At 43.8% G+C, this 27,085-nt stretch overlaps 1 protein-coding gene across 6 annotated transcripts in view; it reads left to right on the top strand.

The window, feature by feature from the left end:
• Positions 1 to 27,085, top strand: part of LOC137609737 (BAH and coiled-coil domain-containing protein 1) — a 64,333-nt gene that overhangs the window by 2,267 nt on the left and 34,981 nt on the right. For 5 of the 6 annotated variants that reach the window (XM_068336985.1, XM_068336984.1, XM_068336982.1 and 2 more), the window contains exon 2: positions 880 to 1,204. In XM_068336985.1, the coding sequence (XP_068193086.1) occupies positions 1,033 to 1,204 (172 nt within the window). In that variant the 5' untranslated portion in view covers positions 880 to 1,032. Of the gene's footprint in view, positions 1 to 879; positions 1,205 to 22,223; positions 22,304 to 27,085 lie in introns of those variants that run through there. The other variant, XM_068336986.1, reaches the window with a different exon arrangement.

The raw sequence follows: 27,085 nt of genomic DNA, 5'->3' as shown, positions 1-27,085 counted from the left end.
TTTTTGTCATGATTTTTTTTTTCCCATCTGCAAACGCTGCAAAATCCATATTATTTTTATTTGATATTTATGTCAGTTTTCGTGTAAACCCCTTCAGTGTGTAAAATGTTACAATAGTGTGGAGAGTAATGAGAGCTGGACTGACAGTGCCAAAAAAAACCGCCTTTTTCAATCCGAAACAATAGGACGAGCAACAGAATGCAGCCAGCGTTGTTCACCTTGAGAAAGGCTGAGTAGGCTTCCATCATTTTTAATCCACCCAAACAGGACATCCTACGACCTCATCTAAATGAGGTTTTTTTTAGAGCATTGTGACAATTTCACGAAAACCATATACTGCACGTTGAAAGCCTGTCCTTATGGTTTTGGAAGAGAGTGACAGCTGGTGAATGCTGACGTGGTTGCTGAATAATTTCTTTTTTGGATAAGATATGATATGGACATATTAAATAGAAATATTGTGAGTAAAACGTGTCAGTCTGCTCGTTGTGCTGCTGTCTGTTGAATATAAAGTGCTATTCTCCATGTGATGCATATTAGGCCTATATCCCTGGCTGATCAATAGAGCTGAATGTGAGCCAGGCTCAGTGGGCTCCTGGACGCCTCTTTGGCTGCTTCTATCTGCGGTGACTTATTTTGTACTATCAGCTTCAGGTCGCAAATGGTGAATTCAGCGTTATTCAAAAGAAAACCTGCAAATAAAGGAAAGGCGAAATTCAATGGGGCGGAACTAATTATTTGTTTTGTCTTAAATAAGCTATTTTTAGGAGACCGCACTGGACTGCATTGTCACAATTATTGCATCGAGCTATTGTTAAACCGGGCTGTTCATTTTGTCTTTTTAATGAAAATGTCTTTGATTTCCTCTGCCTTTCTCAGAAAAGATGATCGGGGTCCACGTTTTTGGCTGGGGAAGCCTGCGATCGACTGAATGCAACACATAGATCTGCAGGAAAGGATTATTATATGGGTTGCATTTGATTTTCCTAACCTGCCCTATCCGGAATTTGGGATTACTCAACATTCTTCGGAATGGAAGGACGGGATTTCGCTGCTCCGGCGCACCTCCTGTCAGACCGGGGCGCTCTGGTGCACCGAGCCGCCTCTCGGATCGCGCCCTCGGGCCACAGCTCTGTGCAGCATGCCGGTCACTTCCCGCCGGGAAAATATTACCCCTCGCACATACCAATGGCTCCCCACTCAGGTCAGTCCAAGATCTCGTTGATGCGGGTTTTATCACGCGATAAATGAATCCATCCGAAAGCTCGTTGTCGTTTTAAATGCTCCTTTCTGAATGTTGCGCCACAAAGCCTGTTAATTTATCAACGGGAATAATAGGCTGTGTGTGTGTGTGTGTGTGTGTGTGTGTGTGTGTGTGTGTGTGTGTGTGTGTGTGTGTGTGTGTGTGTGTGTGTGTGTGTGTGTGTGTGTGTGTGTGTGTGTGTGTGTGTGTGTGTGTGTGTGTGTGTGTGTGTGTGTGTGTGTGTGTGTGTGTGTGTGTGTGTGTGTGGTGCAAAGCTGATTATTTTTGTACACAGTAGACCGGACTTTCTATGAAATTGTTCAGGTGTGGATGTTGAAAGAGTCACACTAATCAAATATCAGCTCGTAAATCAGGTGAAATGTTATTTACACTAGATCAACATTCTGGAATAAAGAAACTGAATCAATATTTATAGCTTAAATATCCCAAAGGTAATAAAGACACCTTTAGACAAACTGTCATTTGATGATTTCCACAATGACCACTGTGTGTTAAAAAGCTATTTAGCCTGCAAGTTGGAAGTTGAACAGGGCACAGTGTGCCAGGTCCACTGTCACTGGTTTCCCATTGGCTCAGGAGCACAATTTGAAATGAGCTTTCGTCACTTCATGCTGTATAGATGAGTGTCATACCGATGCCATCCCTTCACGGAAACCACAGGACCAACCTTGAGCCATAAGCAAGCACATGAAGGAGCTGTATGAACAGGTTTGTGTGGGTTATGGTATATGGATGTTGTAGGCAGAAGATCAACAGAAATTCCCCTCTCTATATTTGGGATTCAAAGTGTCAGGGTGTAAATGTGTTCACAGTGCATGCATCAGGTTTAACAAGTGACTTAGGTATCTTATGCACCAGAGTGTGCACGTTTACAAACATGAGTACATGCATGTATGTGTACATAGAACAGGTTGAATTTAACAGTCACCGAAGATTTAACTGAAAGCTGCAATGGGGGCAGAATTAAAACAGCACATGAACATTCAATCGTAGTTCTGCCATAAAATATTATAAAACCCTGTTGATGCTCATTATACTTAGTGATACTCAATTTTGGTCAATTTTGAAGCCGTATGCACTAGTTTGTTTCAATATTTTGGATTTCAGCAAATGGATCATATTCTTTATAATTTTGAATTCAGTAGAATAAATACTAGACATGCTTGATAATGAGCTGGCTCACAGTATAAGGTGGCTGCTTTTAATTTTTCTATCCCTGTAATATAAAATATATTAACCTCAGTGACAACAGTGTCACATTGACTGAGTCAGCATCAATTTCCCTTGATTGTATATTAATATGGTTCTTAAAATACATGTTTACAATGCAGCGGCTGAATAAAACTTGTTTCAGGAAAGCGTAGATTACCTAATTATGGGTGATTTTATGTAATTGAAATCAAATTAAAGTGGCAGTACGTTGTCGTGATAGATGGTTAAATACTGTACTAAAGCAATCTCAGATAGTATTATTTTGTAATCTGCCTATTGTATTTCACATATTCTCATATGTTTTGGTTAATCAAACATGTTTTATCCATTGTGGTTAATAAAAATCCAAATTAATTTGCAAACTCGTGCCAAACACGTGAAATAATTAAGTATTCAGGAGAATTCATGGGCACCATTCACTATTAATCTCTCACCATTCATGTATACTCTCACATAAATATGCACGCAGAGACACAGTGCATGGGCCATATTGTTTTTTGCTTATAGATGTTTTGCTGAGAGCATGAAGGCTAATGCTGGCTACAGGCTACAGGTGCTGTCTAACCAGATTTGGTGTTTCTTTTGTTGTACAGAGCTGTACCAACATGAACAGAAACCCTGCAAATGTCATCACTCTTCAATAAGCAGCACAGGTGGTTTATTGTTCTCTCCAGTCTCATCAGAAAAAACGATTGTAACTCTGAAGAAGCTAATTCAATATCCTCAATATTTGGAAAATGGCTTAATTATTTGCAAATATTTTATTGTATTAACATGGGGAATAATTTCATACTTTTTCATGGTTTACCTAAATCCCCTCTAGGTGCAGTTAGAGTAATTTTTCTATAGCACCCTGCCAATGCACAATCTTTGATTTATTATTTTAATAATATTTCAAAATGTCAAGCATGTTATAATGCAAATAGGTCAATGAGACATGAAGCACCATTCACAGCACATTATTCATGGCATATAGTTTTTAGATGGTAATTCATCAAAACACCACACAGTGCAAATTTAGAATTCACAAGAATAAAGAATAATAATTTTTTTCCTGTGCAGAGACATTTTCATTTATTATCTTATTTAACACAAATATCTTTAATCTTTGTGTTTATTTGATCTCATGATCTAATTTAGATTAATAAAATCCTTCATTTTGATCTGTTGTGGCTCCGGTCCAGTCCAGTCACACATAAAAGAAGTAAAGTGTTTCCTGGCTGTTTGACCAGACTGGTTCCAGGCTGTTGTTTGTCTTGATGTGGTTGGTCATTAGTGTCCCACCAAGGGTCCTGTATGCTAGCAACATTAGCATGACTGAAAATGTTGTTTGCTGAGAGCGACGGATCCCTTCAGTTTCTCTGCCCCCCCCCCCCCCAACTTGCAAACTGGTTCACACGATTCCTTTACAAAAAAAACATGAATATTTCAGGGTTGATGCAAAAAAATGCATTCAGATGCAGGTTACTGATGTGACTCCTTGAAAGAGCTCCTCTGACTTTGCAGAGGTATTTTTTTCACGCTTGCTGCTAAAAAAAAATGTGACGGCTGCGACACCCTTCGTTGACACTGTTCCTTGCTGGGTTACAGAATTTCATTAGATTTTGAGAGTAAAATTCCTCTGTGTCTTTTGCACACTCTGGTGAATTTGGTTGCAATCAGGTAACGGCAGACGTAGGCACACACTCCTCCCTTCTCGCCCACTGAACCATGTTAAAACCGGTGGAGAATCTGTCAGTGTGCATTTGCCTCTGTCCATCTTCACCTACTACAAGACAGTAATTTGTAATGCATGTCAGGTGGTCGATTTATAGTTTGCACTTGCAATGTGTTCTTGGAATATGACATTGGAGCAACTCCTCTTTGTGCCCATCCCGATACAGGGAGACACAGACCTGTAAACTAATCTAATACGGTTTAATTCTGCCACTTTTAGGACTCACAATTTATTCATTTACAAGGACTTCAAAATAGTAATTTAATCTTGTGCTGGCTCCAATGCATACTTGGAAACAGTTTTTACTTGGCTGTGAGGCCAGGATTCAGATGCTGGATAGTGTCAAAGGAGGAGACACAGTGGAGCTGTCTTTACTGCTGGCATTTATTGCTGGGGGCTCATCTTTCAGCCATATTGTTCTGATCACTGTGCTTTGGCTGAGGTGTGGCCGTGTGAAAGCAGCAGGGGTTCAGAGGCTGTCCATGACCGAGATCTGCTCTAAATACCCCATGTAATCAAAGGTCATATTTATGTCATCTCACTCACTCAGGCCTCCTCTTCCTTTGCATCTCTTCCATCTCCGTTTCCATAAGCTATCCCTCGCTCTAGCCTCATTTCTCAATATCCTTTCTTTCTCGCAGGAAGACCCTTGTGTCTGGGAAGCGGTGGTCTTCCTGCCACTTCTGTTTTAGTCATCCTCCCCTGTTCCAGGCCATTGTTGTAGACCCCAGCCTTGTGTGTGTTTTACGGCTGCTGTTAAAGATAAAAAACAGTCCCCTCCACCCCCTTTATTGTTTTCTGGTAGGATGTCCCTGTCATTCCCTTGGTTTTTATGTCCTTGCTGGATATCCAAGCAGCTTCCCCCTTCAAAGGTTAGCCATGTTGTCTGCCTTCACCCATTTTTGCCAAAGGGGAATAAATAACTTTACTGAGACTTTTATTGAATGTCTCATTGCTGGAATATCCCATGGGTCTCTGGTTGTTAGGAATACACTTCAAAGAAAAAGACAGGTGTTTGGTGGAGTTAGCAAAGGGCTGATTACAACCATGGTCTTTAAAAGAATAAAACTCAGGGAGAGGATGAGGGTTGTTTGTGGAAAGAGAGAGACATGTTCTTCTCCTTGGCCTTGAAGCATTTGCGTTGTGAGAACTCACAGTTTGTACCCTGCATTCCTTTGGTTTTTATATGCCCGCCCATACTTGTTGACCCCCAGACGAGTGGTCGTTGGAGTGTTGTGCATGCTCAGCATAATTATTATGCAGCAAAATGCTCAGCAACTGGAAGCATGCACCTGTCCTCCCCCTGAAAAATGTGGATTTGGTGAAAGCTGCCTGAAATCTGATGTGTTGAACAATCAATCCTAATGTATACAATAAATTGCTGCTTTTATCCTGGAACCACTGTGGTAGAGGCACAATGACAGGATGTGGATCAAGGGTCAGGTTCAATCTGGCTGGGCCTGCGCTCTGTCCTTTTTTTCGCTCCAGCTCTGCTTGCCGGTGTGAAAACCTTGGCCCGTTGTCAGGCTCATTTTTGGATTGTTGTGATATCACATGGTTCTGAATCGACGTCACAGGAGTTCCCCTGAATAGTAGAGGTGTTGCTTGGCATTGTACACCTAGCTAACACCTAACTACACTCATGCTATAGTCACTTCACTCAATCTGGAATGTTATATTACTTGCAAGGATTTTTTCTTCAAAACTCAAGAAAAATATTTTGAGTGGATTCGGGCATCATTATTAGACCAGGTGTCCAATAACCAGTCATCGAGAATATGTAGAAACATCTGGTATTCATTACACTCAGGTGACTTGTGAGAGATTGTTTGAGATTTAGTGTCGCTTATATCTTATATCTCAGTTGCTTTTTTTGCTAATGAGCAAAACCATCCACACACAGGCTAAGACAGAGTTGGGGGGGGTCTGTTCTTGTAAGAGTAATTTGGCTGGAGAGCGGCCGTGCTGCCTCAGAGAGACGCTCTTCAAACACACCGCCACCCACACTATACCATGTGGCAGGGTGCCACGGAGCCCTTGCCTCGAGCACGGGGCGTGTACGCAGGACAAATACAAAGGAGACCCACGGGTGAGAGTGACAGGCAGGGTAATACCTTCTCGTATCCGATTTCGGGGGCATTGGATTTCAAAACCTGCCCATCTATTTTTACACCCTACACACAAGGAATAGAGCAGTTGCATCAAGAATTCAAGACTGAAAATCTTGGATTCAATCCCCATGACAAACACGCACGCATTCATCAACAGTCCAAAACAACAACAACAAAAAAAAGCTGGGCTTGAAATATGTTGTTGCAAGATTTAGTTGACTGATATCTTTGCCCAGAGTCAACCACTGCTGTGTTGTTTTTGATTTGAATCTCTTTCTGTTTGTCTCCCCCCATTCTCCCGCCCTCCACCAGTATCAGGCTGCTTCTCATCAGGCAGCCCCAGGCCCACCTCAGTGGATGGCCGTATTGCATGTGACAGCTGTTAGACATTATTAACGGCTCAAGCAGAAAATCCAGATTACTTGTTTTTTAATTTAAATTTTATTATTGTAATCGTCCATTGAAAAGAACAAGAAAGGGCCGTTGCCCCATTGTTATCAGCAGATTTGTGGTCATTGACAATGCTGTAATGACTTGAGTGTGCGTAACTGTGTGCGGTTATGTTTGGGTGGGCAGCTGGGTTTAGATGCGTGTGTGCGTCTGTGTGTGTTTGTGTGTGTGTGTGTGTGTGTGCTGGGCTGTGCTCTCCAGACACCCCCTGCTAGAGCTGAGGCACCCTGTGGTTGGCTGTGAGGCCTAGACAGGTGCATTGTTAACCCTCTAACGTCTGTGTCTGTTCCTGCTGAATCTGCTGCGATCGCTCCTGGCGAGATCACTCACTTTGTGCTGAATTTCAATAAAGTGCACTCAAGAGGAAGATCACGAGAATTCATCTCTAAGACATTGTCAGTTTGTCTTCAAAAAGCAGGCTGATGTTTGGGCTGTAGCGCTAATGTGTTGTTAATGCATGGACTACAGTTCATCAGTCCTGTTCAGCACTTCCTTTCTTCTTCTGTTTGTTTTCATTGTATATTTTCTGTACTGTAAATTTCCTAACTTTAAATTGAAATACATGTATCATGAATGTAGACATTTTGTGGTGGTGGGGCCAAACTGGGAGCAGAGAAATTTTAATGGGCGATTCGGTGGCTGTCAGGAACAGCAGTTAGTGGTGGCACTACCAAACAATGAGGTGTGCAGCTAAATATATGCAGAGATTTTCCATTAAATATACATGCAGTATGGCTCTCAAGGATATGTCAGCCCATTGTGAGAAAACAAAGATTAAAATCAGCAATTCCATTTTAATAAGTCTTTTGGGACCATCCAACCAGCTGCTTGGTCCTCAATCTGAAGGAGACTTGTTGCTCCCTGTTTCTGTCTATCTTTGTGGATTTCCTGCACTCTGTCTGACATTGATTAGAAGAAAATCCTCCCCTGTCCCTCCTCTTCTGTTATCTTTTTTTTTGTCAAATCACTTGTTTTATACCACAAATTCTTTCAGACCTTCATGTTCTCTCTTTGGCAATCCGTATCCATAACGTGTCCACACTCTTCCTATAGTTCCTCCACCTCACTCATTCTCTGGTTTGCATTGTCCACCAGGCCTCTGTTTGTAGCAGGTCCCTCTCTGCCACTAGGCTACACTGCTTCCTCTCTCTGATACAGTATGTGTCCTGGGGATCTGGGGCAAATGACTGGCTCCTCAGCAACAGATGTGTGTTTGTCTGCTGGCGCTGCATGTATTAGCTTCCTGCACTCGCCACACATGGCCACTGACCTACCCTCTGGTGAGCGTGGGGGAGGGGACCGACTGAGCTATAATGTATTCATGGGAGACAGACAGAAAAAAAAAAAAACAAGCGCGGCAGCAAGACTAGATGTGTGCTGTCACGTGCTGTCGTACAGTTACTGGTGCATTGCGAAGGGACACACATAAAGGCACACAAACACTTGCACGTCACGCACACTCACACATCTCGTTTCCCAGGAGGCCATGGGGCCAGTGGGACAGAGCAAGCATGAGAGTCTGGTTCATCTGTTTACATCTAATTATAGAAACAAGAGTATTTCTGCAACCACTGCTCCAGTTTTTTTCTATTCTTGAGAGAGAGAGAGACAGACAGAGAGAGACAGAGAGAGAGAACAAAGCTCTGACAGCCTTTTCTTACAATGGTGAACAGTTATCTCATCCCCTCAACACTTCTACAGTCTGCAGGCTCTCAGTACGGTATAACGTGGGATGGGGGGAGGTGGAACGTGTCCTGTATCATAAGCCCTCTTATCCTCATGTAACATGAGTGTGCAAATTTATGAGAAGCAAGCAATGAAAAACAAGTTGATATATATTTCCCCATCAGCCTCACAATATATCCAGTTGATGAATAGTCTTATAAAAACAGACTAACTTCTCTACCCCTGCCCTGTGTGCTCTCCCTTCAACCAGGCAGTAAGTGCTGTCCATCACAACCGTCAAAACAAAAGGACGAAAGAGTGGATGCTGAGGATTAGCTTTGTATAAAATATATCTAGCGTTAAGGAGATGGTGCCAATGTGGTAGTTAATCCTCAGGCTTGGTGGCTGATACCCAGCTGAGTGGGACTGTTGGTAACTAAGGGGACCTGGAGGGGTAGAGCTGTCAGAGAGATGCTTGCAGAGTCTTGTCGGCCAGCCTCTGGAACGCCCTGAGAGGGCGAGATCTTGTAGGTGCCTCCATAAAGATCTCCCCCTGGGGAAATACACAGCCCGATGGAGGCAACCTGAGCCAGGTTCTCCCCGTCCCCCTCACAAATATACAGTATAAGACTACATAATGGCAATGTGTGGTTGCATACACCCCACCTAGTCTACCTTTATTCGGTGACATGGCAGTTAAATTAATTGGCCATTAGAACATAACGCATATGCCAAGATAAAGGTACTCTCTACGGTTGAAATATAATGTAACGGTCGTGATGATGGCTCTATTGTGTTGATTTTGAGGGGGGTAGTTAGCGGCACAGCCGGCAGGGCCCTTGCTGCAGGGCCGGACAGTCTGATTAATAGTGGGGAATGCTTTGAAGTGACACCTAAGTTCACCAGCTCACAGGCTAATAGCAATACTATCAGTAAAGGGAGCGCTCCCTCTTCCTCAGACTTCATTTGCTAACGTTTCCGCGCCACTATCTTGCCAACCCTCCTCTCACAAGCCCGCCTCATCTACGGAAGGCCTGTAAATGAGGAGCTGTCGGGGGGGGGGGGGGGTATTTTGCAATTGTTTCATGATTCTTCTGTCCTTTTTCTCTGTCAAGTTGGGGAAAATAGGAGATTTTACTTTGTGAAGGCAGAAAGGAGGCCTTTTCTCATGGAGCTACACTGCATAGGTGAACTGTGGGACAGCCGATAGACTGCAGCAAAGGGTGTATCTTCATAAATGCGTGTGTGTGTGTGTTGAGGAAACAGAGGGAGGGTTGGGTCTATCAGCTGTTGGAGTAAAGTAAACTATTAGTGGTGGGAAAAGGCAGTGTTTCCAGTGAAGAATTAGAATCAGTTCTAATTGCAGTGAGGTTAGGCTATGATTACATGCTGGCTAATGCACCGACAGACCTCTCACTTGGCTGGCTCTCATAACACTGCTGAAATGGCTCGATGCCTTTTGGTTATACAGTGTAATGGCAGGGTGTTTGGATGCACGTGTGTGTCTGTTTTTCTGTATGGGTGACTGTCTGCATGTAATAGACTAGTTATTAAGAGTGGCTTTCTGTATTTTTGGAACGTTTTTAGGAGTTCTTTAGTTTGTGTGTCTGTGTGTGTTTTCTGTGTGATAAGCGTGCAGGTTTACAAAAGTGCCTATCGTTATTTGCCGTGGAGACAACTTTTCTTTCCCAATCAAAACTCAGTCAGCACAACTGTCCCCGAACAATATGGAAGAAGCGTATTTTTGTGTATGCATGTGTTGTATTGTATTGTATCACTGAGGAAAAGACAGGAGACAGAGCTAGAAGTAGCCGAGATCAAGATGCTGAGGTTCTCTTTGGGAGTGGCCAGGATGGATAGGATCAGGAATGAGTACATCAGAGGGACAGCACATGTTAGAGGTTTTGGAGATAAAGTCAGAGAGGCCAGACTGAGATGGTTTGGACATGTCCAGAGGAGAGATAGTGAATATATTGGTAGAAGGATGCTGAGTTTTGAGGAAGACCAAAGAGGAGGTTTATGGATGTAGTGAAAGAGGACATGAAGGTAGTTGGTGTGAGAGAAGAGGATGTAGAAGACAGGGTTAGATGGAGGCAACTAATTTGCTGTGGCGACCCCTGAAGGGAAAAGCCGAAAGGAGAAAAAGAAGAAATGTTGTATTTGTGTGTTTGCCCATGGGGAAGAGCAATCAGAGGAGCTGTTTATTGGTGAGCTTGTGTGAAAGGAGTAACAGAATAAAGTGTGACAGGTAGCTGAGGGGGCAGCGTGTTGGGGTGGATGGGGGGCTGATACAGGTACAGGATTCTACCACTGCTCGGGGCATTTTATGTTCTATCATTTGCTATCCTCTCTGCGTATAAGTCTTAAGTCCATCTGCTTCAATTGCAATGTTGGTTAGTCAATATATCTGTGACAGTAATCAGAATAATAACATACACAGATGGATTTCTACAGAATTATACTTTAAATCTGTTGTCTAAACAATCCTGTAAGAAGATGTGTTCATTATCTTTGTCCCATAATCTTAAGTACTCACTTTTCCGTGCGTGGAACAGATAATTTTTAGGTGTTCAGATGCGACCCTTCCACCTCCTGTTTGTGAGAAGATGTTGGTTAACTGTTTTGCATCTAGTGTTGTTAATCACACCACATTCACAGCATGTGGAATGACCGTTACGGGAGACTAACTGCTGCTCCTCATCAAGCCCTCAGGCTGGTCTTATCTCTCTTTAAACAACACTGAAGGAATACAGTGATCGCTGTGGTTTCCTCTGGGTTCAGGAGGTCGGAAAGAACTTTCAACACGCTAACAGGAATTTTTGCTGTGTTCATCTCTGCTGATTACTTCCTGGCATAGTGATAGGTGATAGACAAGCTGAGTTTTAGGACTACTCAAGGGATTAGACAGGAGGTGTTTTCATGCAGGAAGGCTTTTGGAAGCAGCAGCAGTAGCCCATGGCTGCTTAGGGATTGTAAATGGACATGATTGCACACATGTGGGATTGAGTGCAGTTGTCAGGAAACAAAACATGGCATGTGCTCAGTTTATTTTGGTGATGTGGAAAGCTTGTACCTTCCTGGCAACTGAGTGTAGCGAGGTATGAAAAGTGTTCATCCTGTGTAAAAAAAAAAAGGCATTATCAGCCCAGATTCATCTGTATACTTGGAAACTGGATGAATCAATACCAGTGGAGATGGACTAAATGACTGTGTATGCAGCTGTGTTACAGGATGATGGTTTTGCGTCGTGGAACATGTGATGATGCTGCAGTCATCTTTATTTTAGAGAAAAAAAATTATTTAGGCTGTGGTCCATAATGCGTTAACGCCTTCTTTTTTCTTTGCTTGTGTGTCTAAATGTGTGTATCTGCATTTGGCATATCTTCTTTCAGAAAGTGGAGCTGCTTTTGGGATCAATACAGACACACACACACACACACACACACACACACACACACACACACACACACACACACACACACACACACACACACACACACACACACACACACACACACACACACACACACACACACACACACACACACATGCACACACTTACTTTTGCACTCACTGTCTCATCTGTCAGTTGACAGTTTTCTCCAGCTCTGTGGGTTCTCTTTACAGCCAAGCAGATGGTGAACATTCAGAATGAAAGCAGATCCTGAGTCCTTTTGGATCTTCATCAATCTGGCAGGCCCTGGGACTGTCCTGCATGGGGCTCAAGTTCCTCAGCACTGACTGAGCATATCCAGCTCTCGGACCAGACCTGCAGTCTTGACCTTCCCTTCACAATGCACATATGCCCAGTAAAAATCAGATTTTTCATTTTACTTTTAACAGTGAATGATCCAGGAAGTTGCTTCCATTGTTCTCCACCAAAATCATCTCCGTTTTTACTTCATTCATTCATTCATTCATTCATTCATTCATCTTCCGAACTGCTTTATCCGCCGTAGCGGGTCACTGGGAGCTGGAACCCATCCAAGCTGTTTTAGGGCGTGGGGCGGGGCAAACTCCATGCGCAACGCCACAGAGCCAAACAAAGACAGACAATTATGCATGCTCACACTCAAACACTACGGGCAATTTGGAATGGCCAATTAACCTAAAGCGCATGTTTTTTGGAGGTGGGAGGAAGCCGGAGAACCTGGAGAGAACTCCACGCAGACACAGGGAGAACATGCAAACTCCGCACAGAGCGGGACATGAACCCGGAACCGCCTTGCTGTGCGGCGACAGTGCTACCCACTGCGCCACTGTGCCGCCCATTTTTACTTAATTTCTACTGAAAAATATATTTTTTTTCTTCATTTAAGAAATGTTCTACGTGGCAATGTTTTTGTAATTATCCCTGGAAACATGGATGCACAACAAATAGCTAAGAACACTGCAGTATGTGTGTCAATGATCGGTGGCGTAACCTTCAAAGTTAGCACCACAGAATAAGATCACAGGAGGTCGGTCTGGTGTTGTTTATGTCCTTGTTGCATGCTGTCCACATATGCAGATAAGACTCCGACTGTAATAAGCATGACCAAAGTGGAGCAGTGTGATCATCGCTTTCACGGGAGTTGTGTTTTGCCTGCTTACACAGTGACCATTTCAGGAATTGAGATTTCTAAGCTCACAAAGCAGCCAAACAACAAAATTGAGCAATTTTTAGTGAAATGCTGGTCATGGAAATGACCCTCAGATACGTTCAGACCTATGAGGCCACCTCTAACTCACCTTGTGTTTGACACCATACTGTGTGCATATAGCAAACACCGAAGAGCTAATTTTCCTCGTCTTCTCTTGTTGTTATGTTGTACCTGTTGTAGCAGCTACTCCGCCCGACCCTCCTCCCTCAGTCCTCCACCCTGTGTGTTTTTATGTGACAGAATGAGCAGGATTTATTTCACCACACATGCTTGAACCCTTTAACGGGGTTGGTTTGACGGCAGACCACTTTGAAGCGTGCACGACTCCCAACTGTAAGTGATTTTATGAGACATGTTCCTGTGCCAGTCAGTCAGGCTACTGCACCACAACCAGATTGGTGGAGAGCGATGGCAATGCCAATCCAGCACACACCATCTGGGAGAGTACGCAGAGAGGAATGAAGGAAATGTGCATTGATGTGCACGTGATTCTGCACATATGTTTGTGTGCATGCTATGGGAGAAAGGTGATTAAAGCTTACTGCAAAAAGGAAAAGAAGTTAGGCCATGTGAAGGAGGCCCCGAACTGCCGACACCGGTGTCTAATGATTTATGAGCTTTTGAAGGAAACTTCTCATTTGTCACTTTTCATCTTTTCCCTATGTCATTCTCTCTCTCTCTCTCTCTCTCTCTCTCTCTCTCTCTCTCTCTCTCTCTCTCTCTCTCTCTCTCTCTCTCTCTCTCTCTCTCTCTCTCTCTCTCTCTTTTGCCCTCGCTCAGTCAAATTTTGCTTGTCCTTAAGTTGAACCTCTTCTAAAGAAAAGGACAGAAGAGAGTTAGGGAGGATGAAAGAAAAAGAAAAGAATAAGGAAAAGGCTGTGTTCTTTGTCTGGTTGGGCATGCCATGCAGAATCATTACCTACGTGGATTTATTTAATAAGTCTTCATAGGTGTTGTCTTGTTAGCGTAGTGTATTCTGTTTGTGGCGCGGATGTGTTATTAGGCAGTATTGATGTTCTACCTGTAAAAGATTCAAAGTGCTTGTTATAGTACCGTTCTTGTTGCTCTGTGGTTTGAGCATTATTCTTGGAATAAATAAATAAAAAATGTCGGTGTTTGTGAGCAGAACATCTCTGGCAGCATAACATAATACAGGTAATACCTTCTAGCCTGTACATCACCACAGGGAGGTCACGGTCAGGTCAGCTGCAGTCTGCAACCATGATGTGTGTGTGTGTGTGTGTGTATGTGTGTCCACTAATCAATGTTTATGTGCCAATATGCACCTTACTCACAAAGGCACGAGCTATAAATGGCCTCACCCCTTACTGGCCTACTGAGGACACGGTAGGAGTACTGTAGTTGGGGGAATAGAGAGGAAAGGGAGCAAGGAGGGGGAGGGGGGTTGGGAGTGAGAGGAGAAGAGAGATAAATGAGGGAGGGGGCCTTAATGAAAGCTTGGCTCTCATGATTAGGGGACCGGCTGATAGAAATCAGGATCTTTGTCAAAGAAGTCAATTAACCCCCTCCCCCTTTCCTAATTATGCATGGATTGCTCCACTGGCTCTTTACTGATAGGGCTGTGCAGCTCAGCTCAACATGCAGACTCATGTTGCCATAGTACTGTACACTAGGAGTTGTGTCTATTGTGAGAAAATATCTTCAACTTTATTTTCAGATTTTGTTGGCAGTTTGCTTAAAACTCCAGATTTTCTTCAATCCATTGGTTATTCTTAGTCAGTGAAAGGAAGAACCAGTACCGGGAAAAGCCAGTAGGGGGCTCCACCTCGAGAAACCTCTGGTAATTAGTGCATTAGAGGCTCGATGATGGCTGAACTGTGTGGTCAGAGTAAATAATCAGCGTTGTAGAATGTCAACACGACCGGGCGGCTCCTTCACAGTGCACAGTGTTGACATAACTGCTCTCTTATCTGAGAAGTGCAAAGCCTGGCCTCACAATAGAACGCTGTGCCAGAGCAAATACAGTAAGGAGACAGAAACCACAATCTCCAACTCACACGGACACTGAGGGAATGTGTCAAATGGCACTACAAGTCAGCGCTGCTCATGCCAGCGTCACTATAGCACAAAACAATGCGTAAATTACGATGCTGGACAGGACTTCAGTAGTGACATCATGTTGTTAGGCCACTTGGTGTACTTGTGAGCTCATGATATTAATCTCAGTAATATGGGTGAAGTACCTGCTCACAGTCTTCCACATGGCAGAAAACCGGCCTTAAAGTACTACGATGAGCCGAGTCACTGGAGTTTGCAGTTGTAATTGTAACTTCTTTGAGTGCATGACAAACAGAGTAAAGAGAAAAAAAGGGGAGAGAAGCCAGTGAAAGGGAGATGGCGGTGGTTTGACTTTCAAACCCTTGTTTAAGTACCTGTGTCACATTTGCTATTTCCGGTGTCAAAACATTTCAGTAAGCGCTCTTCCCTTCATTGCCTGACATCAGTCTAGTAACTCCTCTTTATTCCCCTCTCTGTCTCTACTCGGCTTCCCCCTTTTCTCTTTATTATGGCCTCTGCCAGGTCTAGACCGAGCTTCGCTTACACTTGTGAGAACCTCTGAGAGCTGTTGGCCTCCCATAGATGCGACGACACCCAGCTGAGGTTTTTCTGGACAACATCCCCTCAGTGCTTCCTCTCTTTAACTCCACAGCCATGACGTGCTGTCTTTATTCCAGATTCCCCAAATCTGGTCAGGCCTGTCAGATAATTTGAGGCTTTCCGGCTCAAATTGGAGTTGCTGACATGTTTTATGGCCAAGAGAGTAAAGTGTATAATAAAGAAGAAATTAGAAAAGCCAACATGTGCATGTGTGGGCACAGTGTTTAAAAGTCAGTTTAATGGTAACTGGATGCAAAACCAGGAGTGCTATTGATCACAGTCAGCTGGAAAATATAAGAGTTGAATTTTCATGCTGCTATATAATGGTCTTTTTCAGTAAGTGCACGTGTGTGTGGGTGTGATTGAGGATGTGCTATGGCAAACAAAGTGAGCAGCTGCAACACATCTGTTAACTTCGATCAGATGCTGTGAGCTTCTTTTAACCCCGCAAGGCCTCCCTACTCCTATGCAGTTTGAATATGACCTGTAGACAAATACAGCATGAGAGGACATAACATGTGACCGTCCGACACACCCACCGCCCAGTGGACTACATGTGATGACTGCAGAGGAGATTGATGACTGTAATTGTAACTGTGCAGCCAACCAACCAGACAGACAAGCCCTGAGCAGTTGATCAACATGATATCCCTCCCTTCCTACTCCAGGTTTGACCTTGGTTGGTACATTTTTTTTATTCCTAGCTGTTAAAGCCTACATCAGGCTAACCAGCTGGAGAGGAGAGGCTTTTTATGGCTGCCCCGTTCCATGTTACACTTCATCCGCTCATGATCGGGTGAGGACAACCTCCTCTTCTCTGTGCAGATTGCAGGAAATGCTCCTAATTCTACTCATCTCTGCTCAAGTGCTCTGCTGCAGATGTTGAGCAGGGTCCAGCAATGGCATTCCATGGATGACCAGTGCCAGCAGTTTGGAGACGTAACTCAACTTTAAAGTCCAGTTTGTCATGTCATAAAAGAATTTACTGTGTGATTTAGCTGACCTTGTGTGCGCTTGAAAATGTAGACTGCTACATTAGGGAAGAAGGTGGTTATCTGGACGGAGTATTGTACTTATGGCTAAGAGGCTTTGCAACAAAAGAAGTCAAGGGTATGCGCACATACTATACAGTGTGTTCTTTGCAAGGTAATACAGTATATTGTTTGGCCTTGGCAATCCAGGTGCCTTTCGTCCCCTTGTCTGTAGGTTATCAGAACAAAAATGATTGCATTTGTCTTGGCCAACACTACAAGTATTAAACATTTCTCCTTTGTTCCCCTTGTGAACCAGCAGCAAATTATATTCAGGGCTGCAGAAAGACCTTGGGCTGGTTTGCTGGCGTGGCGGCTTTTGACTCTGTTATCTGCACTATTCTGTCTCTGCACCTCTGACAGGCTACATAAGACAGAGAGAGCCCAGAGCAGGGAGCTGCCTTCTGTTTCTCTCACACACATAATTTTAGGACTTTATCATATTACCGGCCAATCCAAGCGACCTAAGTTCAGCAGCAAGAGCGGTCTCCTCAACCAGGCCCCTCACATCCAGCATTGCTCTCTGTGACCTAAAGGAGGCGCCGGGCCACAGATGGAGAAGGGAGGGAAGAGGATGGGAGGACAAGAACGGGACATTCCGACAAGCCACGGTTGCCAATTGAATGCTGGGATGCTGATTTATGGGGGTTCTGATAAAGGGAGGGGTGAACCTGGACTCCCCATAAAACAAGATGTTCATTACCCTCCCAGGCCTCCGGAGACCTGATAGATGAAAAAGAGCAGAGAAACAAAGTGCAAGTGGGATGAGTAAGTGGGACAGGAAGCAGTTTTTAAAAACTAAAAGATGAAGAGAAAGTATTTCCATTTTGAAACATGCGGATGATGGCAACTGAGAGAAGAGACTGGGGCGATGAGGGACGACAGAAATATGGAGCTGAGCAGCAGGGGGAAGTAGGCAGAGTGATCGAGGGATGATGGAGAGGGTGTGAGGACGGAAAGGGAAAACTGAGACGGGGAATAAATGATGGGGGCTCAAAGTAGTAAAGGGAGAAGAGGGGATGAAAGTGAAAAAGGAAAGACAGCAGGCAAAATCTGCCCCAATGAATCGAGCTGCTTTCAGATTTATGTGGTGTTGTGGGTATCATTACACATCAACCAGAGGAGATGGGGAGACTCAAGCAATGTGACGCCTATGGATTTGAATGTGTGTTTATCTGTGTCTACTGCACTGCACTTTTATTCTCCAACCTCCAAGTGTTCAAGTCTTCCCCTAAGCAAACGGACTTGCATGTGGTGAGGTTAAGATCCACCCACATCTACACTCCACTTTGCCATTGCCTATCTATCTAGCACTACTGGTGGAGAGGTTTGGACCACCCAGGACTGGGTACTCAAAATTTCTGCTTTGATGTGGCACAAGCATATGTGCATTGCATGGGTACAATTTTGGCTAAACACACTTGCACAACATAGTTTTACTGCCTCCTGAGCAGCATCATTACTTCTCGTCACTGGAGCAGTGGGATGCTCAAAAAGAGAGAGCAAAGAGAGACAGGCACCTCCTGTGCCAGGCAGCGCCAGGTTGAAGTAGTGGAGCCGTTCGGTCACCCTGAGGGGAAACCTGCCTAGCCTAACCACATCTCAATTAACCAATTAAGTTCAAAAGTTAACAGGGGACTAATTAGAGAGAATAGTGCTGAGCACTTGTTTATTCTGCTTTTCCCCCACTTCCAGGCATGTCTGCGTGCGTGACCTGGCTAGCTGTTCTCTAGCTTTGTCGGCAGAAACATGGCACGCAAGCCGCCATTAGTCACCCATCCATCCCTATGGCCAGAACACAAAACCAATGGATTTAGACAGATCAGTCATCAGCTGTAAAACAAACCAGACCCAGAGCATTCCATGTGATGTTTCCAGTGGAACAAGAGAACCATGAAAATCCCATATTTGATTCTGGAAATTGAGAGAATGTTCTAAAGTAGAGGGCAGTTCTTTTTCGTATCTAACGTGGCTTATTCCTGTTCATTTCCTCATATTTGGTCCCACAGATGGGGTTTAATGGAAGCCAAATGGGAGGTTTAATGCCTTGCTTTTGGCCTGTTGGAGACTCTTTTAAACACCCTCATATTAAATTACGCAACACTAGTGTGCTCTTCTCTTTGACAATATACCCCAGACAGAAAGTGTTTGCAACTTCACACCAACTGTAAAAACTTCACCATGTGTAAAAAAAGAGGAGGGGGCTGCCATGTTGGATGTTACCAGCAATAAGAGATATGTTTGATTGATGACACAGTTGTAGTGGGGCTGCTCTGAGCCCTGTAGCCAAATGTAGTTGGAATTAGCCTTGGTAGATATAGAGGCCTGTTGAGATATACATCTTAGTTTGACTTGTTTTCAACAAGGATGGCGTTGTGTTGTGACTTTTTTTTCAGGGTTGTCTTATTTGAAGGCCATAACAATTTAAGTTCCGGCGTGGTTGATTAGTTGTATGTGCATGTGTTCCTGCGTAAATGTGGAAGAGGAGGAGAGAAGGCTCGGATGTCAGGATGCAGTTTGAGGGGTGAAGGACTCCCCTGTTGAATGCAAAGCCCAGGAGGATTCCTCCCCACTTCCTCTCTTTCCTCCTCCTCCCTTATTCTCCCCCGTACACTCATGTCTTCCTCTGTGAGATCCACAATGCTGGGAAGAAATGTGTCATTAACAGGGGAGACCAAAATAATGTTTATGGGCTCAAGCAATACTGAAATCATTTTCCATATCAGTGCAACTACATGGGCCCTGTGGGGGAGTAAATCTGATTTTCTCCTCTTTGTGCCAATGGGAAACATCATGGGAAAGAAAACAGATTGGATTGTTAGAGCAATGGCCTTATGCAGCTGTGGGCGGCTCTTTTTCTGTTTGGGTGTGTTTCTATTTGTATATACTGTGCATTTGTGTACATATCATAAGGGGCTGAAGAGAAGGAGAGGAAACAAAATGGCTTGCAATCACATATGAATGAGATGGATTAGAGTTAGGGCCCACTATGCTAATCACAATTTCATCCCTCAGTAGTGAAAAGTAAACTCAACGGCTCCGGAAAACTCATGTCATGATTGGTCAGTTATCGAGCATGCTTACCAAAGTTTGGGCAGACAGCAAAAGGTTCTATGTAGCTATACCATATACAGAGAAAAATGCATTCAGCAAAACACAGGGCTTTTATTACATAGACAACATCCTGGATTGAGTGCCCGGACCATGGGAAACTGCATTGGTCTGGGGTAAAAGGAACTGTTATTTTGTGATCATTCTATTTCTCATACAAAGGATAAAATGGAAGAAATTAAAACCAGACTTAAATTATTTTGTGTTGTGACACTGCTTTTCTTGTGTACACTATTAAATCTGTGTTGTGGGACTAGGGAATGTGAGTGTGCATGTGCGGGTGGGTGTAAAAAAGGGTAATGGGCCTTGAGCTCATTTGTCCTGGTCTGGTCCTGTTGCTGTTTCAAAATCTGTCCTCCCACCTCCTGTGTCCCAGCATGGAATGTCTGTGAGTTCTCCACCAATGAGACCAGTGACTCAGCAAAGTGCATCACTTTCACATGGCGCTTACCTAAACACTGGGCCAAATGACAAATCCAGACTTACCAGATGCTACTTTTACCTTTGCCTGAGCCACATGTCCTACCCTTTGCCTTAGACTTAATCTCTTCAAATTTCCCTAAACTACGTCTTCCTCTGTATCCTTGACCCACTACACTCACCCCTTTGTTCACACAGCATCCTGTCCAATAAGCCATTCCCTTGGAAACAAATACCCAAAAGGCAACAAAAGTAAAAAATTTAAAAAGTGTAAAAAATGTTGTCCTGTCCTCATGGTCTCTTAAACAGCTCTCTTAAACAGCACACCGAAAGACCTTCTCTTTGGCAAATAGGTGCATCCATGCTGTGTGTCCAGCTTTATTTACAGTGCCCATAAAATTCTGTTTCAGCAAACGCTCTTTTGGACAGCACTATCTTTTTCCCTTGGCTGCCCCCTGCCTCCTCACACCAATGTTGCACGAGTGATGGGATTAATGGTGGGGGTCCTTTTTGACAATGATACACCTCTTTGATATTCAGGGTTTATGAATAATGAATTGCGTAAAACTTGAGGCGAAACACCACATGGGGAAGCAGGCCAGGCGGTGGAACACATGATACCTGCTTTGCTGTGTCAAAAGCTGATAATTTTGACTCTGAAGAAGGGCGAGAAAAGAGAATAGATTTAGTGAAACATATATTGGTGGGATGTGTGCATGCTCTTTGACATTGCTCCATCTCAAGTAGAACAAAATATCCCTCAGAGACATTTCTCCTATCTGTTTTCACTGTAGCATCACAGCCTGTGTGGTTCCATTGTTATTTTCAGGCTCCTTGCCAAACCAGGACGAGCCAGTTTGACTAATTTGTTTAGGATTAGAATCTCTATCATGTCAACTTGTGTGTGTATAAACAGCTGGGTGAAGTGGGCGAGGTGCTTTGACTGACCTCCCTGAGTCAATTTTATTTGCATAGAACTTCTCAAGAAGAAAAAAAAAAAAAGCTCAGAGTCCTTTTCACCCTGCCATCACTTCAATCATGAGTGAGTGGCTGACCACAAAACCAATCTGCAAACACAGCCTGGCAACTTCAGCGAGACGACCACCATTTGCATACACAATTGTGCACACACAGGCTAACATATGCTGAGCCACACACACTCCCACACTCTGATGCTCTTTCACTCTCAAAGTTTCTCACAGTCTCTCACACCCTCATCTTCACTTGCTGTCTAAAGTCTTGCCCCTTGTCCTTCCTTAGGATGTTGCCCTGAAGTGAAGACAATCTTTCTCACTCTCTTCCTCCATCCATTTGTCCAACTGCTTCTCCCACTCCCTCTCCCACCCCCGCGTTGACCGCATCGACTTAACTCACTCCGCAGGCACGCAGTGTGGAGAGTGTCGGAGGCATGTGCTGCTGGCACTTTACCCCACCCCTGCACTGGGCCCGGCTCCAGGACTGGACCGCCTGCTTGCTCTGTCTCCTGCTTCGCTATGCTTCTGATCAGACCAGCCTCCTTCTGGAGAAGGAGAGGGGGCTGACTCAGTCTATCCCACCAATCGACTACCCACTAACCCAAAAATACAATGTCAGGGAGAGACTTTATGAAGCAGGGGCCACACAACTGTAACTCCGTTATAGTTGTTTTCGAAGTTTGGAAGAATTTGGCGGCCAGTTGTGCTAATTTTTTCAAGATGACTGAGTTTTTGAAGGAAATCCCCCCTCTTTAGTAGTCATTTGAAATTCCTTCAGCGTTTTACTGTAAGGAAGTTGGCGCTGGGTTAGTCAGCGGCCCTCCAGGGTAGTGCGTGCAGTCTGTCTGGGGACACTGTCGTGTACATTTGACCAGTCCAATCCAGTTTCCCTGTGCCACAAGAGACAGTCAAAAAGTGTAGTTGTGTATTTATGAATGTGTGTGGAAAGTCTGGCTGGCTTCATCTTGGGCGTCTGAATTCCTGGGCAGAACATGGAGCTACATCGGTAGGAAAGTCTGATGAGAAAGACACTGAAGTGGAAGTGAAACCTTCCAACAGATATCCTTCTCAATATGTTTTCAATTGGTAAGTTAGAATTCACTTTTGTCTACTTTCTTGACTCTCCTGCTTTTAAGTTTCTTTCTTTCATTAGTAGTGTTAAAAAACAAATCTGAGACAAGAAGGGAGGAGTGTTTATTTGTTACTGGACTTGACAGCAGAAGGAGTGTGTGTGTGCTGTTTGCGCGTGTGTGTGTATGTGTGTGTGTGTGTGTGTGTGTGTGTTGTGAAATGTAACAGGGCCTGGCTGCCACATGGTATTGACCGCTGACTGTGCATCCTCAACTGGTTTTAGCTCATTCAGTCTTTGTATGATGGAAAGTGTTAAAAGAGGAGTACATTTCTATCTCTCTTGGCATTTCTTCTTCTTCTACTCTCGCCCTGTCTGGCAGTTGCTGATCACTGAGCTGTGGAGAACAGGTTGATGCAGTCACACCTGCAATTTTCTCTCTCCCGTCCTTCTTCTCTCGTCACCATCGCTCTCATCTCTTGTTGTCTGTCTGGTGTCCTTGTCTAGATGACTTGTCCATCCATCCCTTCAGGCTAGCATCTGCAGATAAGACAAAGAACTGCAGACTACCTTGGCTCATTTTTCAAAAGCAGACAAGGAAATATGACACACAGGGAAATAATTGTACCTTGCTTTTTTCTTGGACATAAGTCCATCTGAGTGTGTGTGTCCATGTGCACATGCACATTCTTTGATCTGGGTCCCAGCTTTCAAAAAACCCATGTGGTGTGGGTGTGTTTTTTGTTGTTGTTCATTGTTTTCCCCTTCTCAACTTGGCCCAAACCTCCATGAATCACTTTACATAATGTTATTTCATAATTCTTTGTTAATACAACAAGCTTGTCTTTGAAGTCATGTGTAAGGATGCCTATCAGGTAACATTAGTGACCCAAACAGTGCAAAATGATGACTCTTCCCGGCCTCATGGCCTGTTGGCCTCACAAACCAGATTGAATTACCAGATGCACAGCAGTTTGGGTGGGGTTTCAGGTAGGCTGGGTGGGCTGCTGTTGCTTTGCAGCACTGACCAACTGCATCTGACCACTGCTGTCATAATGGCTAGCATCCAGCCTCCTTGCCTCAAGCGCTGTTTCTCTTTTGTTCCCATGACAACTGGGCCTTCGTTCTCCCTGCTCCGCCTCCTTGCCTGCCGCTCACTTGGTACCCGCCACAGGGGCCTCTGCCTAGACCAGCATTACTGTTTGTATGTGCCTGTTTTGTTTCTTGTAATCAAACTGGATTCCTTCACTTGACTCCCCAGATTAAAACTATGGACTACCTCCACTTTGAGAGGGTCTGGGACGTGTGGTTATTTTTTTCACATTTGTATATTTGACCACAACTGTGCTAGAGAGAGTGTCAGGATGGGAATTTTAGATGTCAGAGATGAAGATGGGTTTTCTCATCCCGATTTGCCACTGTTCCTTCATTTTCTCATAGGATTAACCTCCACTGCATGCACCAGTGCAGTTACACTGCTTGCACCAATTACTTAACTAAAGGGACAGAAAAGTCCAAATCAACCAGGTGTGTATTTGAAGTACATAATTAAAAGCTCCATGACAGCAGTAGTGACGCAATCGTAGACATCACTTTGAATCAGTGTCATTATATAAATATTAGGCAAGCGACAACGTAACAAGCCAACATTATCACATTTATTTATCACAAAATCATCTCAAATCATGTTGTGCTGACCCTGTAAGAGTTTCAGGGGATTGTTTGAGCTACTGCACAGTTTGTTGCTGCAGGCTTCTGTAGTTCTTAGCTGTAGTTCAGGTAGTCATGTCTTGAGTCATGAGTGACTTACTAGTTATGGCGTCCCGTTTTGGTTTACTGTGTGTATGTAAAAGTCAATCGAGCTACCGATGCTTACGTGCTAGCCCGTCATTAGGATTTTCCATATTGTATTGAGCTAACCGCCATTCGTTACTGTTCGACTGTGTGGAGTTAATAACAACTCTATATTAATATAATGGATTAGATTTATATAGCGCTTTTCTGGACACTCAAAACACGCTTTACATTGGATCCATTATTCATTCACTCCTCATTCATACTTGGTGATGGTAAGCTAGGTGTGTAGTGACAGCTCCCCTGGGGCAGACTGACGGAGGCGTGGCTGCCAATCTGCACCTACGGCCCCTCCAACCACCACCGAAACAATCACACATTCACACACCAGCGAGTGCCCCACTGGAGGCGAGGGTAAAGTGTCTTGCCCAAGGACACAACGACAAATGACGGGAGCGGGAATCGAACCGCTGATCTTAAATCATTGGACGACTCGCGATACCACTGAGCCACGGTCGCCCAATCTAATATCGAATGTGTCTTGTATTTACTAATGTATAAGGATTTGGGCCTGACATGCTGATTTTGTATGTGTAATTTCAGTTTCACAGATCTTCTCAGTAAAATGACCTGTCTATCACTTTTGATATTGTTTACTTTTCGCGAGTGCCATAATAGCATGATAATGTGGTCATACAAACATTTATACAATATCTCCAGTAGCTCCAGATAAAAATTAATTATCCACTAAACCTTGGGAATTCTGAATAAATACTATGAGTTGTCTGAAAATGATCTTACATTCAAATCTCTTTAAAAATCATCCGGGGTTAAGTGCTCATGGCAGATTCTTGGATCTTTGGTCATTTTGACCCTGTTTATCCTTACTTTCCATGACTCTCCAATCTTTCCAGAAGGTATTTTGAAAAAGATAGGTTCTTATCTTTGTATCTAACTCCTGTGGTGTTGGAACATACCATTCGTTTCACAGGTAACCATGACTTTATCGGATTTATCGCATCAGTGATCGCATTGTGTTGTAATGGCTGCCCTGACTGATGAAGCGACGGGTGTCGCCAATGACGTATGACCCCATGTAACGACTGGATGCGGAAGCTGCTGCAGCGCAGATTTTAACATTTCTTGACCACAGGAATGATGCCAGACATCAGGAATGATTTTTTTTCATATTTTCGTAATGACAAACAAAATGTATATCACTTTAAAATGAGTTCCTATACCTTTATACCTTTGGGCGGCAGTGGCTCAGTGGTAAAGCGGGCAGTAGAGCGGGTCGTCCTATGATTTAAGATCGGCGGTTCGATTCCCACTCCCGCCCCCCCAAAAATACCCGGAGGTGAGCTAACAGTGGGAGGTGTCAGCTCATCTCCGGAGCACTGCCGAGGCACCCTTGAGCAAGGTGCCGTCCCCTTTACAAATTGCTCATTTGAGGCGCACCAAGAAGGAGCTGCCTGCCACTCTACCTCCCCTGCATGCCTACAGGCCCCTTTGTGTGTGTGTGTGATACAGGGGCCTGTACTCACAAATATGTATGCATGCGTTTGTAATCAGTAGCTAGAGTGTGCTTTCTTAATTTCCCTTCGGGGATCAAACCAGTATATAAAATTTTAAAAAAAAATTTTTTTTAAAAATTTAATTAATTCAATAAATTTGTTGTTTAAGCAGGCAGAGAAAACACACACCTTTTACAAGGAGTCGAGGTAGCTGCAGCAAACTCCTTATATCTATGTCACAATTTATTAAACTGCTAAGCAAACAGCTTACGTAAGTCTAGCATCGATGCTATAACACGTCGCTCCTTTGTTCCATGTGGTCTGCGGTGCTTTGGTTGGCACACAAAGGGAAACTGGCCCAATGGAGCCCACTTAATAACATCTATACTTTCTCAACAACACCTCTGATTCATTAAGCTTGAAATGACATTGGGAGGGTGTTGTACAGTATTTGATGACTTAAACCTCTTTTACACAGCTTGTTAGACTGTTGCACCTTTAACACACCCGACTTCTCTATAAACACTAGAGAGGCTTACTGCGATGTCATTGTTATTCAGCTAGGACTGGAGGCAGTAACAGTGTCCAGCCAATGTCTGTGTCAAAGGAGTGAGTTGTTAACTTGCTAAGACAAGACAGGTTTGGGAATTTTGATGACATATCAATTGTATGAGAACAGAGTTATTTATAATTTGTACGGGAACAGAGTTATTTATAAGCTATCAAAGAGGAAATAAACAAAGAAATAAAGAAATGCTGCTAAAGTAGCTTAGCTGTTGGAGTATCAGGTTGTAGGATTTTTTGTTCATTTTAGGTACCAACGAAGTAATGACACAGAAACGACTCTGTCGATTATTTTTCTGTTCTTTCATGTGACCTTTTAATATCTTAAATATATTATTACAATTCCCTTTACCATTTCCATTATGTCATTGAAACTCTACACTGCCATCTTGTGGACTCAATATCAATGTAAAGGACACATGGAAGTATGTAGGTGTTGACAGATACATTTTTTGAAATGGACACATTTATTTTCGTACGTAGACGGATCATAAATGAGGCTTTAGTCTATGAAAAGGGACTCCATGGCTTCTTGCTGTCAATCACTGTCTCTCTCACTCTTCATCACTCTCTCCCTAGGGTGAGGCTGTTAATAATGCAGGAGGATTATCTGATTTATGTGAGCTGGAGGCACTGAAAAAAGCTGGGGTTCCTTTGGGTGACAGTCAAAAAAGAGTGGCTCGAGTGTGCAATGTACAGGGTGGTGCCATACAGGAGACCGAGGTGTCTCCCTTATGATGGGAACTGGAAGTGTGCCTAGAGAGCATGCCGGCCACGATCCAGCCTCCAATGCCCGGAGCCCCCAACTTCCACTCCATAGAGGACACCCAGAAGTTGGAGAGGGGGGTAGAATGTGTCAGTGGGGAATGAAGAGGAGTATATTGACCTGAAAAAGAGAAAACATTTGATTTTCAACATGTGTTGTAC

The sequence above is a fragment of the Antennarius striatus genome, chromosome 16 (genome assembly GCF_040054535.1).
Source record: "Antennarius striatus isolate MH-2024 chromosome 16, ASM4005453v1, whole genome shotgun sequence".
NCBI classification, from domain to species: Eukaryota; Metazoa; Chordata; class Actinopteri; order Lophiiformes; family Antennariidae; genus Antennarius; species Antennarius striatus.
This window is presented reverse-complemented; position numbering and strand designations above follow the sequence as displayed.